Source organism: Alternaria alternata (assembly GCF_001642055.1).
Source record: "Alternaria alternata strain SRC1lrK2f unplaced genomic scaffold CC77scaffold_42, whole genome shotgun sequence".
Classification (NCBI taxonomy): domain Eukaryota; kingdom Fungi; phylum Ascomycota; class Dothideomycetes; order Pleosporales; family Pleosporaceae; genus Alternaria; species Alternaria alternata.
In genome coordinates this window covers 17,929-32,277 of record NW_017306231.1, presented here as the reverse complement: position 1 = coordinate 32,277, position 14,349 = coordinate 17,929, and the positions used below count along the sequence as shown (strand labels likewise).

At 51.7% G+C, this 14,349-nt stretch overlaps 5 protein-coding genes across 5 annotated transcripts; 2 read left to right on the top strand and 3 right to left on the bottom strand.

The window, feature by feature from the left end:
• Positions 1 to 21: 21 nt before the first annotated feature.
• CC77DRAFT_1036275 (general substrate transporter) lies at positions 22 to 2,010 on the bottom strand (the record flags this gene model as incomplete). Its single annotated transcript, XM_018527001.1, has 6 exons — positions 22 to 384; positions 460 to 676; positions 942 to 1,354; positions 1,407 to 1,678; positions 1,730 to 1,822; positions 1,875 to 2,010. The coding sequence occupies 6 exons, from the start codon at positions 2,008 to 2,010 to the stop codon at positions 22 to 24; spliced, it is 1,494 nt and encodes a 497-aa protein (XP_018378891.1).
• A 426-nt stretch (positions 2,011 to 2,436) lies between these two features.
• CC77DRAFT_1026607 (hypothetical protein) lies at positions 2,437 to 4,570 on the top strand. Its single transcript, XM_018526296.1, has 2 exons — positions 2,437 to 2,676; positions 2,731 to 4,570. Exons 1-2 carry the CDS (start codon positions 2,526 to 2,528, stop codon positions 4,203 to 4,205), a joined length of 1,626 nt encoding a protein of 541 aa, XP_018378890.1. The 5' UTR covers positions 2,437 to 2,525; the 3' UTR covers positions 4,206 to 4,570.
• Positions 4,571 to 4,797: 227 nt separating this feature from the next.
• Positions 4,798 to 5,197, top strand: CC77DRAFT_1026605 (hypothetical protein). Its single transcript, XM_018526295.1, has 2 exons — positions 4,798 to 5,076; positions 5,157 to 5,197. The coding sequence occupies exons 1-2, from the start codon at positions 4,837 to 4,839 to the stop codon at positions 5,178 to 5,180; spliced, it is 264 nt and encodes an 87-aa protein (XP_018378889.1). The 5' UTR covers positions 4,798 to 4,836; the 3' UTR covers positions 5,181 to 5,197.
• Positions 5,198 to 6,281: 1,084 nt separating this feature from the next.
• On the bottom strand, positions 6,282 to 11,292 carry CC77DRAFT_1100711 (hypothetical protein). Its single transcript, XM_018530083.1, has 3 exons — positions 10,939 to 11,292; positions 10,632 to 10,884; positions 6,282 to 10,576 (listed from the first exon to the last, which is right to left on the bottom strand). Exons 1-3 carry the CDS (start codon positions 11,017 to 11,019, stop codon positions 6,696 to 6,698), a joined length of 4,215 nt encoding a protein of 1,404 aa, XP_018378888.1. The 5' UTR covers positions 11,020 to 11,292; the 3' UTR covers positions 6,282 to 6,695.
• Positions 11,293 to 11,887: 595 nt separating this feature from the next.
• On the bottom strand, positions 11,888 to 13,830 carry CC77DRAFT_950802 (FAD-binding domain-containing protein; the record flags this gene model as incomplete). Its single annotated transcript, XM_018535337.1, has 4 exons — positions 11,888 to 12,961; positions 13,010 to 13,415; positions 13,468 to 13,663; positions 13,725 to 13,830. 4 exons carry the CDS (start codon positions 13,828 to 13,830, stop codon positions 11,888 to 11,890), a joined length of 1,782 nt encoding a protein of 593 aa, XP_018378887.1.
• Positions 13,831 to 14,349: the final 519 nt, after the last annotated feature.

The following is a 14,349-nucleotide window of genomic DNA, read 5'->3' as shown; positions in this document are numbered from 1 at the left end:
TGAGATCGCTACAGATTTATTTCAGACCTTCGATAGATCCTCATCAAAAACGATCGCTACTGGCTTCTCTAGGTCATCATCTTTTGCGATTGTTGCGACCTCAATTTCACACTTGAAGTTACTGAAACTTCTTGCCGGCGACCCCCTTTGAAACATCGTCTCTAGCTCCAGATAGCTACGACCCTTCATCTCAGGGAAGCAAAAGTACATGTAGATAGATGACGATACTGGAGGAGCGAAGAAGACGAAGGCAACCTTTGCGCCGAGGTTCGCGTTACTGGGGTTGATCAAGATGGGTACAAGCTGGGTTACGAGACAGGTTGCGGCCATGTTTGACATAACGTTGATCGAGTATGCCTTCTGTCGTAGGCGAGCAGTTGGAGTCTCGCCACCGACCGCGTAAGCCACGGCGCCAAGCGTCAGTTAGAACAAGAAACCCCAGAAAGACATGAAGCCAACAACTGCTTGAAGAGCAGTGCGATTGTTCTCCAGTGTTCTAAGACCGCCAACGAGAAGGAGCAAGCAGGTGATCGCGATTGTACCATATACAATCATCGGTCTGCGACCGATACGATCAACAAGGAACAGGGAAACAATGTTGCCAACCAGCTGAATCGCATAGCTAATTTGCGCGATACCCAGTGGATTTTCGACTTCAGCATGTGTGAAGTAATACCTCGAGCATGTCAGCATCCGGACCCACCTGTCTCGTCATGATACGTAGACTGGTAAATGGGTATGGTATACCCAGCTGTGGGTATAGGTTGGGTTTGGGTCGCACGGGCCTTGGGTATAGGTTGACTTAGGGTATACTCTAGCGTGTGTGTAGGTTAGGTTAGGGTTGCTCTAGTTTGGGTATGGGTTAGGTTGGGTTGGAGTCTGACAAATCAGACCCAACCCTGACCTAACCTATACCCATTTACCAGTTTATTGATACGTACGGTAGATACCCTTGGACGAATTTGGCTCCCACGAACTGCTGGACCATGTATACAAGACACACGATCAAAGTGCGGCGCAAATTCACACCCTTCAAGCATTCGAGGTACGACGCACTTTCGGATTGGAGTGTGCGCTCTCTCTGAACCGCCGCCTCTAGCACCGCGACGACCGCGGCAGCATCGTAGTTTGGGCCGTTGAATTCATGGAGGGCTGCGATGGCTTTCTCATGCTGTCCGTGAAGGATTAACCACGAAGGTGATTCAGGAAGAAGTATCGTGCCAAGGACGACCGTCAGAATCGGGGGTAGCAGCTGCGAGAGGATAGGCATTCGCCATACCCAATCATTGTTGATGGACAATCCACCGTAGCCAACAAGTGCGCAGGACCACTGACCAACCACGATCATAGTATTCTGGGAGGGTGAGTGGCGTTGCTAAGCAATAAAGTAAGCTCAGTCAACTCACCACCAAGGTCAAGCATATCCCTCGCAAATTGTCGGGTACGATCTCTGGAACGTATACATGAGAAAGTGCATGGCCCAATCCGTACCCAAGGGTGCTGATGAGTTTTCCCCCAATGAGCATCATGATAAAGTTTGCGAACCCTTGAACGAAGAGTCCGACGATGCAAAGCAAGCAACCAGCAAGGACTACCTTGCGACGACCAATCTTGTCTGCGATGAAGCCAGCAGCGAAGACAACCATGAAGGTACCAACTGTCGTAGCAGCGTTCAACACTTGCTAGTCGCATACGCTTATCTTAATGGCACCTGTGGCTGTCTCTTAACCGAATCGATCGAGAAATGCAGGGGTTGCGATGATGTTGCCGATCAGAGCAAGTTCAAACCCAAAGTTGACAGGAAGGAGGAAGACAAGCAGGCCTAATTCACGACGGTTAGATAGATGATGAGTGCGAAAATATGCTCGACATACACCATGCTAGTATTCGCTTCTGTTGCCAAAGATCACTAAACCCTGGGCTCTCATGAGTGGTTCGATGGTCAACGGTATGGACTTGGGCATCTGACCATGGACGGTCTTTTCTATTGACCCTTCCATCAATGCGCATTACTGGTGTAGTCGAGTGATGAATATTAGACGTTTTGGAGCCATATAATAGATTTGAACTACGTTTCTACACTATTTCTGCCACAGTACTTATAACAACGCGGGGAGGATGCTTGTCTGACCTCATGGCATAGTCTGGGGTAGACTGTATTTCTCCACGGCGAAATGGCAAGACCTCGAATCATGGACATCTGTTACCGAGCACGTGGTGACGGCCCCACAACTGGGATTGTGGACGGCGGAAGTCTAGCCATGTGGTGCGATTGGCTAGCGGCGCCGGGCTCCGTGCCACAGTAGGCTAAGCGCCGCATAATTCTCCGTGGCGAAACAGAATCGCGATACGCGTAAAGAAATTTCTCCATGGAGTAATAAAGCATGACAACAACTTCGGAGCGATGGAGACCGACTATAATCGGCTCGAGCTACATTGCTCGACCCGATCTGGTTCGTTTCGCCGTCTCCCTCAAGTTCCTTAACCTTTGCCCTATTCATCATCCACAGGGAAACCAAAAAGCAATGTTCAGCAACCCGATAATACCTGGATTCGCGCCGGACCCTTCTGTCGTTCACGTAGACGGCATCTATTATCTGGCGACTTCTTCCTTTCATTTATTCCCTGGTATTCCAATCTATGCGTCCACGAATCTGCAAGACTGGAGGCATATCGGTTCGTCTGCTTCTTCGCACTGTTCTGGCATGAGCGCTGGCTGAGGCTTCCAAGGGAATGCAATCAACAGATCCACACAACTCGATCTGCACAATGCGACTACATCTGCGATACCCCTCGATGATGGCAACGTGATGGTAGCATCTGGAGGATTATTTGCACCCACTATTCGACATCACAACGGCACTTTCTACATCGCCTGCACAAACTGCTCCCACGGAAAGGACAACTGGCAAACCGACAATTTTCTAATAACAACTGACGACATCTGGTCCGACAACTGGAGCGACGCGATACCATTTGATTTTTACGGCATCAGTCCTTCACTTTTTTTCGACGATGATGGCCGCGCGTATATCCAGGGCTCATGGATGATGGAGATGGATCGCATGAAACAGCCAAGTTGCACGATCAAGCAGTTTGAAATTGACGTCAGAAGCGGATCCGCACTATCTGAAACGCGTGAGATTTGGGGCGGCTTTGCTAAACGAGATACCGAGGGTCCACACATTTACAAAAAGGATGGTTGGTACTATTTACTAGTGGCTGAAGGCGGGACCTTCGAACATCACATGCTGTCCATAGCACGCTCAAGAGATATCTGGGGACCGTACGAATCTTGTCCAAATAATCCCATCATGACTGCGGATGGCAGGAATGAATACGTGCAAAATATTGGCCACGGAGAAATCTTCCAAGATATGAACGGGGACTGGTGGGCAGCAGTCTTGGGTGTACAGGGAGACCAGAACAAGGCGCCAATGGGGCGCGAAACCTTTCTCACAACAGTAGAGTGGCCAAAAGACGGATGGCCCCTTATTGAGCAGCCACAAATGTCGTTCAGCACACCGCGCACAGTACAATTAGGTTTCGCTGCGGCACAGCTGATCAAGAAATCGCGATTAGTAAACCCCCACCTGGACGATTTATACCTGCATAAGCCACTGCGGAGTCCCTACAAGAAATCCGGCTCAATAGCGCTCACACCTCATACTTCGACACTCTCCGCCGCAACAGCGCCTCTCGCTTTACTGGCCCGCCGCCAACGAAGCGTAAACGCCATTGCTGCAACGACTGTACTCCTCGATAACGAGGCCACTCATTCAAACGCGATAGGTGGATTAACTGTATACAAAGATCCCCTGCGCCACGCTAGTATTTCCGTCGCCCTGTCCACCCGTCTCATCCACGTCCACTTCGTTGACGCGTCCAACGATTACGAGTACACAGCATCGTACCCAGAGCCCGTCTCGCGTTCGTCCACAGCCGTAGACCTCCGTATCATCGCTGGCGAAGAGCGTTACGCACTCGAGTTCCGCGACCCTGACCGTGACCGACGATGGAAGCAAGTCGACATGGTGGATACTACTATGCTGAGTGCACGGGATTTTACAGGCACGATCATGGGCATATTTGCACTCAGAGACCGCAATGCGAGTCCGAGTAATAGCCCGCGTGATGACTGTGACAGTGGAAGCGACGTAACGGACCAAAAGGTCACATTTCGAGATTTTGAAGTCAGAGGTTAGCGGGATATGTTACTTTTGTCTTTTCAAGCAATGGCGCAAGGCGCATGTATGGCGTATAGTATTTCTAGCTAATCGATACCCATGACGAAGCAAACAAAGAGGGCTCGTTTGCTCGGACAAATCGAGCGCCGCATTACATTGATGTACGACCCTAAATATGGCGGCGCCTCGGTAGCTTCGATGGCTTGGCCCTAGGTGGAGTGGATCTACGCTGACATGTACGAGAGCTAAGGGCGGAGTGGGTTCCAAACTATCATTCCGCCGCCGTTTGAAGCGTCATGCACCTACTTTGGCACTTTAGACTCAAAACCGCCGTCATAACGAAGCTTCATGCATTGAAGACAGAGTCTTCACTTCGATTGGCCTTATTGCAGGTTCAAAGTAATACATAGGCAGATCTCAACAGTATCACGACTCTTTGAGGCTGCATCTCTCGGTGTGCACAGTGTTCCGAAGGAACATCGCAAACACCGTAATTATACCGTCAACACGATCACTCTTTTCAAAGTAGGCCGGCACAATTTCGCACATCAGATCTATATAAGTTGTCAACATGTGTTCCCAGTATTCCGCAACACAAACATTTTTCCTATCAACATTACCACTTTGTTCCACGACCCAGGGTCCAACTATGGTTTCTTTTAGCATCATCGGCTTAGCGGCCGCTTTGACTATACTCGCATTTCCTGCTGTCGCTACCCCTGCACCACAATTCAGACCAAACTCAGGTTGTCGCCTCATTAGCAAGACCTCAGGTCCATCCCCCGAATGTAGATTGCCAACCGCAGAATGCGGCTCTGGTCAATATGTAGGACGCACTGAAGGGGGAAGCACAAATACTGCTCCCGGGATCTGCAAGGCCTGGACTAATGTATGTCTCAATTCCCTTGTGGCAAACCCACGTGTACTTCAAGCCCTCCTATATTCCATTCACTAACGTAAGCTTTCTAGTGGGAGTGCTGCACGCGAAGCTAGGGAATTCAGGTTTGAATAGCTAATAGGAAGATATATGACATAATAACAAGCTCGGAACCCAACTATTAGCGAATCGGTGACATATCGTGTACGGCCATACCTCCTTATCGATGCCTGGCCTCTATCTTCTGTACCCACCACAAATCACGCCATATAGCACACAAGAAAAAACTCTTCTTTCCTCGAACAGCAACTTTGTCAGTACGCGACTCAGAAAACAGTCAGACTCCAAGCCCGACGGACTCATTCTTGGTGGACCTTGTTGCGAAATCACGCCTTCGTCAGCCATGAAAAGGGCCAAGCGGAGTAAATTTCCCCTTGGGACGCCATGGCGCCCCACTTGGCTTGTACATCAGCCGAAATGAACCTTCCTCGGTGCCGCACTCGTACTCGCACTACCCAGCAAGGGTGCCCTATCAACGTGCCAGGGTGCTTAGGCGAAACGATCTATGCGCTCGGTGTCTTTTGCCACGAGACTAGGCATCCAGGTCGAGGCATTCCACGCTTTTGGAGCTAATGATGCGACTTGCCTCGGTAAACCTTGTAGGGCTGACAGATGCTCGAGATGACTATACACGACGTGGTAGACAACTGAAATAGACAAAAGTGTTACCATTATACTGCCCGCGAAAGCACTAATCCGATGGCCGTCGGGAAGCATGTCTCTGACACCAACAGCCTGCTGACAACATCTCTCTTGTTGGAAACAATAGCAATCTGTAGCTATCACTCGATCTGATCAGAAAAACTAGGCCTGGTTTATCGATGAAGCAAATGAGCTACTGGCTTACAAACCGATTATCATGAACACCCAGGTGACTTGCCAAGGAAAGTTCTCTCTCATACATGACACAAGGATAGACACAACGAAGCTCTATCCCCTCATCTAATGGACAAACTAAACGCCTAACGCTCTATCTTCTCGACTTATCTCCCATGGCTCTAGCGGAAGTCTCGCATAACTTGGTGATTGGTCTGGACTTCTCGGTCATTGCACCACTCTGCAAAATCCCATATCATACGCTATCAGAAGCTATAGCCATAGTTGGTTTCCTTCAGCACCTGATCAGTTTCCTGCTTGCATTCGAGTGCTATAGAGCACAACTCCTTGCGCAGCCGTCCGCAGCACTCCCTTCAGTGTTATGAGCCACTCTTACTTCACCAACAAGCCGTACTCTTAGGAGTAAACAATCCTTACCAGAGGTAAAAACAGCTGTGTAGCTGTCATCAGGTGCCAAAGATAGTTCAGAATACACGGTCGTAAACATTACTATTAGACCCTTCTCATCCTCTCCCCCGCCATCCCACCAATACATGAGTCTTCGCCCATACCAGCACACTCATATACCCAATCCCCCTAACCCAATCGTACACAACCCGTCTACCCAAAGAAGATTTATGATGGATCCGGCGAACGAAAAAAAAAACGAGAGATATCAAGGAAGAAGAAGAATAAGAACAAGAACGAAAAAGGACGAGATGGAATCGAACACACATGGCACAAAAGGTACTCATTCACACCGACCCCACCGCTTGATCCCCCTGTCCCCCCATCGATATCATCATCGACTCCTGCGCAAGTTCATCCGCAGGCGGCACCTCCTCGGCCGCCACCTCTCCATTCGACAAAACCACGCCTTCAGCCTCAGAGTCCTCAACAGCACCCGGTCCCTCCTCAACATTCTCATCCGTGACATCGTGGAACCTGGCCTGCTCAACCGTTGGAAGAAGCGGCCCAGCGACATCCATACCATGGCCATGATGACGATCAGCAAACCCATTGACCAGCCCCCCATTCGCCATAATCCCCCCATGTTGTTGATGATGATGCAGTGATGTACTCTCGCCAACAACACCAACAACCTCTCCGCCAATCCCCAACCCCCTAACCGCCCTCCTCATACTCTCCAACCTAGCCCGCTCCACAACCACCATCTTCCTCGCCAACTCCCTCAGCGCATTCTTCCCCGTCTCAACCCTATTCTCCTGCCAGCTCGCCAACTCCTGCGCAACAACCTGCTGCGTGTACCGGAGTTCGCGGCCCCAATCCTCCAATTCGCCTCTACTCTTATCCATCTTGTCCTGCGCATCGCGCTGAACACGGGAGCGAGCGTCGTCTAAGAGGCCCAGGGGCCAGCGGTCGCTGCGGCGGACGGAGAGGTTGTGGCGGTCGATGGATTTCTGCGTCGTTGCCATTTGGGTGATGATGGTGGAAGGGCGGGATAAAGCGGTTAGGATGGCGGTGATGGTCGAGGAGATGGCGTGCATGGAGTAATAGAATCCTGACATGGGGCTTGCGTCGCTCTGTTTTAAACACGCTGTATACCGGTCCAGTGCCTTGAGATGGACTTCCGGTAGGAAGGTAAGCGAATGCATAGCCGTGTTCGATATCTTTGCTGCATCGTTGAGATCACTGGCGCTAGCCCGGACTTTGTTTGCGCGCCGCAGCACACTCCTTGACGCATGATGTAACGCCCGGATGTTTTCCCGCATGTGTTGGACAAAGAGTTCCACTTCCCTTACGTCATATATAGGCGCATACTCTTCTCTCAACCGTTCAACGCGCAGTTCGGCTTTCCGCGCGGAGCGCTCGGCTAGCATCGACGAGTCGATGTCAGGCACCAAGAAGAATTCCCAGACCATTTCGTGCGTGGAGAAGGTGGGATGTCGCAGCAGGATTTTGAGAAACGCATCGAGGCGTAACTGCATATCCCGCAGAATCGACCGCGAAGGTCTCGACGGAATCAGGTAAGGGGATGCTAGGTTATGTATGACAGGTAACCAAGACGCAGGATGTTCTTGTGCGAGCCATTTTGCAAGGTTCTCGAAATCCTGCGACGATCTACGACAAGTTGTCACGGTAATGGTCTTGTTGTCATTGGGCGCACCGGATTTCAAAACGAGGCGAACTGTTCCGTCTTCGACAAAGAAGGAGCGAACGACGGTTGTTGTGCGACCGTCTGGACCGGCTTCGTTCGAGAGGAGAACCAGATCGTCGATGCGGTTTCGGACGTCGTCGTCTTTGGCGAGTTCCACGGCGGTGAGGCCACGGGCGTCTCTGTAAGAAAGGTCTACTCGGGGGTCTTGGAAGAGCACTCGCACCATGTCCGTTCGGCCGTATTTGCTAGCTACCATGAGTGGTGTGAACTGTCGATCGTTTGTCGCATTGGCATCGGAATCACAGCGGTACAGTAGCTTTGCTGCTAGTTGAGGGTCTGTGATGATGTGTAGCAGGCTGTTTCCCTTGTTGTCAACGTGTTCGTCAAGATGTAATGGTTGTCCGTCATCCTGATAGTGAGTCGCGGCGAGCAGTGCTTTATCGACCATGTCGTGGTACTCATCGTGATCGTATGCCCTAGCCAAAGCGAAGACCGGTGTCTGGCCGTTCTTGTCTTTCAGCTGCCAGGGCAAAAGATGCCCGATGCGGTCTATAAGTCGAGGTTGATTGAAGAGATAATGTGCCACGCATCTACCCTTCGCGTCTGGTCTGGAGAGAAATTCTTTCAGTGCCTGGGGACTGGGGCTGTTGTCCAGGATGTAGTTGAGAATCGTGTCTGTCGTTCTAGTATGCCCCAGTTGTATTGCTGCACTCAACAAATTGGTGCCTTCGTTGTTGTAGTCTTCAAAGACATAAGAGGGAGTGTAGTACTCGGTAAGACTAAGCAGATATTGCAGTGCTTTATCCTGATTGTTTTCAATCGCCATCATCATCACCGATTCACCATCAGGCCCTTGTGTCATGGTGAGTTTTTCTATCGAAACGTCGCCCTCGATGGCGCTAACCCGGGAATCAAGGGTTGTACGAGATCGGAACGATCGTGCGGAGCCACTCGACATACTCCTAGTATCCATGGACACCCTCTTCTTCATCTTCGGCCTGCCAGGTAGTGGTGGAGTTTGAGCGCGCTGGAAAGGGAATATGTGTGCCAGGGGACCATCTTCATGCGCACTCTTGTCGCGAGATATGCTTCGCCGTCGTGATGAGTATTCATCGTCCCCATTCAAGGTAGTGCCTCCTACAGAATGCAAATCTGATAAACTTGCAGCAAACCTGAGTTGGCGATTTCTTGGTGGGGTATCGCTCTCATCCGAGAAGCTATCCAGATCTGGATTGAACGAACGATCGGGCTCCAGTATACCCTGCATCGTTTCAAGATCACCAGATTTCGTGGCCTGCCACAACGCCCGATTCCGTCGGCTTGCTCTTCGTAGACCGCCTGAATCTGTCGTCAGGTAGGAAAGGACAGCCTCGAATGTGCTGAGTGCATAGCCCATCTCCCCGCTTTCGACGTCGTCAATGAAGATGAAATGTCGCATATATGAAAGTCGTGCCTGCAGATGCCGTACAGGCGCTCTTATCACTACTATGAGCAACAGCGACACAAGTGTATCCGCGTTGATGGTAAGAAGATGATCTTGCTTCTCCGACATCTGCTCTCCATTTGTCATGACCTTCTCTTGTGATTCATCCGGCATTGTAATGTGCTTCTGCACGCTGAGAAGTATTTCCAACATCTCTTGTGGACTGCCCGCAACACCCATCTTCTTGAACATATCGACAGCCTTAGAAAGTCGTATAGCTAGTTCTTGCTTGCCTTTGCGGCCATGGCCGATGTCGATGCCGACCTGCGATATATCAATGTCCACCATCTGTCGCGTGCGGCGCTCAAGGTCGGTGTCTTCTAGGAGCCGTATTTCTCGAATTCGTGGGAAGAGGATTGTGTGGTGTACTTGCTCGGCGATGTATCGTTCAATCATGCGCTCCACGATGGGACCCGTCAAGTCGGTCGTGGCGCCCAATAATGACAGTTGCTGCTTATCTACCATCTGGAAGAGGTCAATGGCCGCTGTTACTGCAGTTTCTAGCGATCTCCGCATCTGGTCCTCTTCGTCGCTAATCTCCAGATTTGAGACAAACCCATTCGTGCCGTGTGACATGCTACTGTGTATAGAGAAAGGCGTCGTCTCTCCTGAGGACACTGACCCGCGTCTTCGTGAACTCATGGACGATCGCCGCGACCTCTGTGATGGTGTCGCTGGCAAAGGCTTCTCAAGCTCCTTGCCAAACTCCTTGAACAGCCTCTCCAGTCCTGGTTGCATTTGACGTGCAATCATTGGGAAGTGGTTCAACAGGTCGCTGAAGGACTTGACTTCCTTCTTCCGAGGCATGGAGGAGCTGGCGCCTCCAGACGGGCCCGCTGCGACCGGTGGTCCTGCTCCTGGCCCTGCTCCTGCATCCTGCTTGGGCTGTAGTGTAGCGGGTATGATAGGGTTCGCATCGAAGGTGCCTATGAGGGGCCGGGATATAAAGTAGACGAGCCATGGCTGGGCATCGAAGGAGTCGGGGTAGAAGATGGTATCGCTCAAGAGCTGCGCCTGGTTGAGTGTCTTGAATCCTGTGTCATGTCAGCACTTGCAAGTCATTCCGTGACACACGACGTGTATGCGCACCTTTGTTGCTATAGATGAAGGCATCCTTGACTATCACCGTCCGGCCATTTGCAGTGGTAAACTGCTTCGCCTTCCCCCGCGTTTCCCTGAAACTACCCGAGTCCTTGGGATGATTGTTCGGCCCCACTCCGCCGGGTACGCGCAGCACATGGCTTGCGAGGAAGTCTTCGGAACCGCTGAGGTCGATGTACGAGGTGTTTGATTCCTTGTCGCGCGATGTGAGGAGGACTTCGGTGGTGGGAACGAGAAGGACCTATGTCATGCAGGGTCAGTTTTATGTCTCCCTGTACACTGCTATGTATCGTACGTGGTGCTGGGCTGGCTGGCACTGGCTGGGGAGTGCACTACGGAAGAAGGCCCGTAAGAAGGGATTCAGCACGGGAGGCATTCAATCGACATAAACAATCGTCTGGAGGTGTTTCGGCATGCGCGGAGCATGCGGATTGGCAAGGACGGCCACGCGATCTGGTGTAGACGTCAAAGTGGCTGTCGTGGTGAATAGGAGCCTGGTGCGATGATTCGGAATGCGATGGATGGCGGAGGCGAGGAACAGCGACGGGAGCGTATACGGCGGGTGCGCAAGGAGCGGAAGTAGTGCACGCTTCGGGGCTAATGCACAAACAGGCGATAGACAGCAGAGGGCTCGCAAACAATTGGGATGATGGCTGGTACCAGAGGCTCCAGGTCCATTGGCTTGTGAAGGTGAGCTGATGCTAGCCCGCCCTCGGTTAGCGCTGAACGCGACTCTTTCGTCATCGCTCCCGCTCTTCCCCAGCTTTGTATCACGACGCCACGTCGGCACAAATCCACAGGGGATGCAGGTAGGCGCGTCAATGCTCTGCAGTACGCGCTTTTCAAGGTCACCGTCTACGACAATGTTTGTCGATGGTCTCGAAGCGCGTTGCAGTCATCGCTACGCCACGCTGTGTCTCGATTGCTGCCATACAGGGTACGCGTATTGTCGACAAGACAAACGCTATCAGCGATAAGCACTACTTGATTACAGGCACAAGTGCTCATATATGTCACCACTACATCTCTAGCTTGTGAGGGGTGGTTCCAGGGACCTCTAACGGAACCCTCGCAACACCACAAACGACAATTTGTCGCAACCCATACCAAAACATACGAGCACTAACACAAAAGGAAGGTTTGGATATTATCGTATTTCCGCACTCAGCGACGTGCTTTTATCTATCATTCGCTAATAGTCTATCAAAAGAAAAAGAACAAGAGAAGAAGAAAAACGCTCACGTCTACTTGGTACTCTTCTTACAAAGCTTGGTACCATAGTCCATAACACTCCAGTTCTCCGTACCAGGCGTCGTCTCAGTAAAGAAGACACCCTCGGGATCATACTTCTGGCGTATCTTCAACAACCTGGGGTAATTGCCTCCCCAGTACGCTTCCTGCCAGTTCGGTTCATTGAGATCGCCCTCGTTCACATAACTCGCACCAGCGGGACTCACATCCCGGAGTCGCTTACCCAGAACATTGGTGTTGAAGTTCTCGCGTTCCTTTCTAACGTCCCAGGGCTCGTTGCCCGTCATCATAACGTTGGTGATGACGAAGCTACTGGCGTTGCGCCACGTGGGATGAATAGCATTGTCGACCTTGGGATAAGCGCGGCCGGGGTTGACAATGTGACCGACGTTGAAACCGAGTTGGGTGGGCTCGGGCATGGCGGCGTAGATGAGAGCGTCGGCGATTGCGTCGCCGTGGGCGCTAATGTCGGATTGTGTAAAGAGGCGGCCGCCGACGACGGATTGTTGGTTCGGGGGCTCGTCTTCGAACATGTCAACGTAGAACTCGAAGAAGGTAGGGAAGGCGCGAGTGTGGGTGTCGTAAGGCACTTTGGCCGCGTCTAGCTGCTCGTATAGTGGGGCGAGGACCTTTCCAAGCTGCTCTTCGTTCATGTTGGGACCAACGAAAGGTGCAATGTGGAGACGCTGAGGACCAGGGCCGAGCTCAAAGTACACGAACATGCCATGCTCGCTGTAGTGGTTGGCCAGGTTGTGGAAGATGTGAACACCCTTGGCGAACAGCTCAGTGTCGTTGGTGTGCGTAGAGTTGATGTTGAGGATCGTGCCAGCAACAGGGACTTCCGGGAAGGTCTTGACAGTGATGGAGATGACAACAGCAAAGGAGCTGGGGCCGCCACCCTTGAGAGCCCAGAAGAGGTCCGAGTTCTCCTTTGCGTTGGCGGTCACGAATTTACCCTCGGCGGTGACGGCGTCGAACGAGAGGACATTGTCAGCGCCCATGCCGTAGATTCCGGAAAGAGGGCCGTGGCCGCCTCCTTGAATGTAACCTCCGGCCCAGCCAACCGTCTAGGAAATGTTAGTGATGGTTTCAGACGTCCGGATCGATACACATACTGGGCACTCTCCACCAACGATGACCACCTTGGGGCTCTGAGCAAAGCATTCCCTGTACAATTCACGGCCTTGTACACCAGCACCGATAATGGCCGCACTACCCGTCCAGTCACCAGGCCCAGTGTACTTCTTGAGGAACTTGACGTCCTTGAAGCTGTGGGTGTTGATGATGAGTGCGCCGTAACCGGTGGAACGACCCATGAAGTCGTGACCAGTGTTTCGGATGATCAGACGGAGGTTGCGCTCCCGTGCGAACTTCACACCAGCTCGGATCTGCTGCTTTGTAGTTGCCATGATGACGTATTTTCCGTAGAAACCACGTGTGCAGGTTCCCGATGGATCATCAGTTGGCATGCAGGTGTTGTTCGTCTTGAAAGGCCAGAGCTCGGCAATCGGATGGTCGGTGCTGGCATTATGTTAGTATCGATCTTTGTATCCCTTGGGAGGGTTGATCATACAGCCATTGCTCGTTGCCCCAGTTGGCCTGAGTATCCGCACACTTTGCCGCATCGTACACGCTGGTGCCGTTCTCAAAGTTCTTATAGCAGACAGCACCGGGTGGGATGGCGAGCTGAAGTGCGCCTGAGACGGTCTGGTTGAGTTTCGCCCAGTCTGCATTGGTCGGCCAGCAAGCGTTGTCGGAGTAGCATTTGCCTAGAATACAGTGATCAGCATGCATTCGAAGAAGAAGAAGCAAAACGTGGTAGTAGCTTACATTGGTAGTCAACACCATCGACCTTCTTGACTTCACCAATCCATTTGGCGCCCAAGACACCATTGGTCGCCAACAGCAGAGAAGCGAACAACGAGAAGCGACCCATCTTGACGGAAAGTTTGGTACAGAGTCGATCAACTGGATCCAGACTACCAGTGGGATGCCCGACTATTTATTTCCATCGTAGCTCGATGACCTTTACAGTCCCTTGCTTTAGCCTAGTACTCCTGCTTCTCTACACTGGGGCTAGAGCTTCATCAAAGACACGGGACGCCCTGCTGCACGGCCACCTGCCTTGAAATTGAACTAATACCAGCAGTAGTCAAGAACGACTTCTCCTAGACTGCGTACCGTCTTCCAGGCCAAGGGTACCTGGAAATATGCAAGCCACACTCAACAGCGGGAGAAGAACTACAATAGGTAATTAACTCGCCCTAGAACGGATCGTCGGTACCGGGCCGCTGGGAGGCCACAGACTAGTTGGCATGATTGGAGTGTTTCTATTCATCCGGGTAATGTTGGGGGCCTGGTAGACTGTGTGCCAAGACAATGGTGCTCCTATAGCTTTTTCTGTTCGCCACGAGGTTGATTCCAGGGACTGTCTATCATCTCGTGATTGCCACGT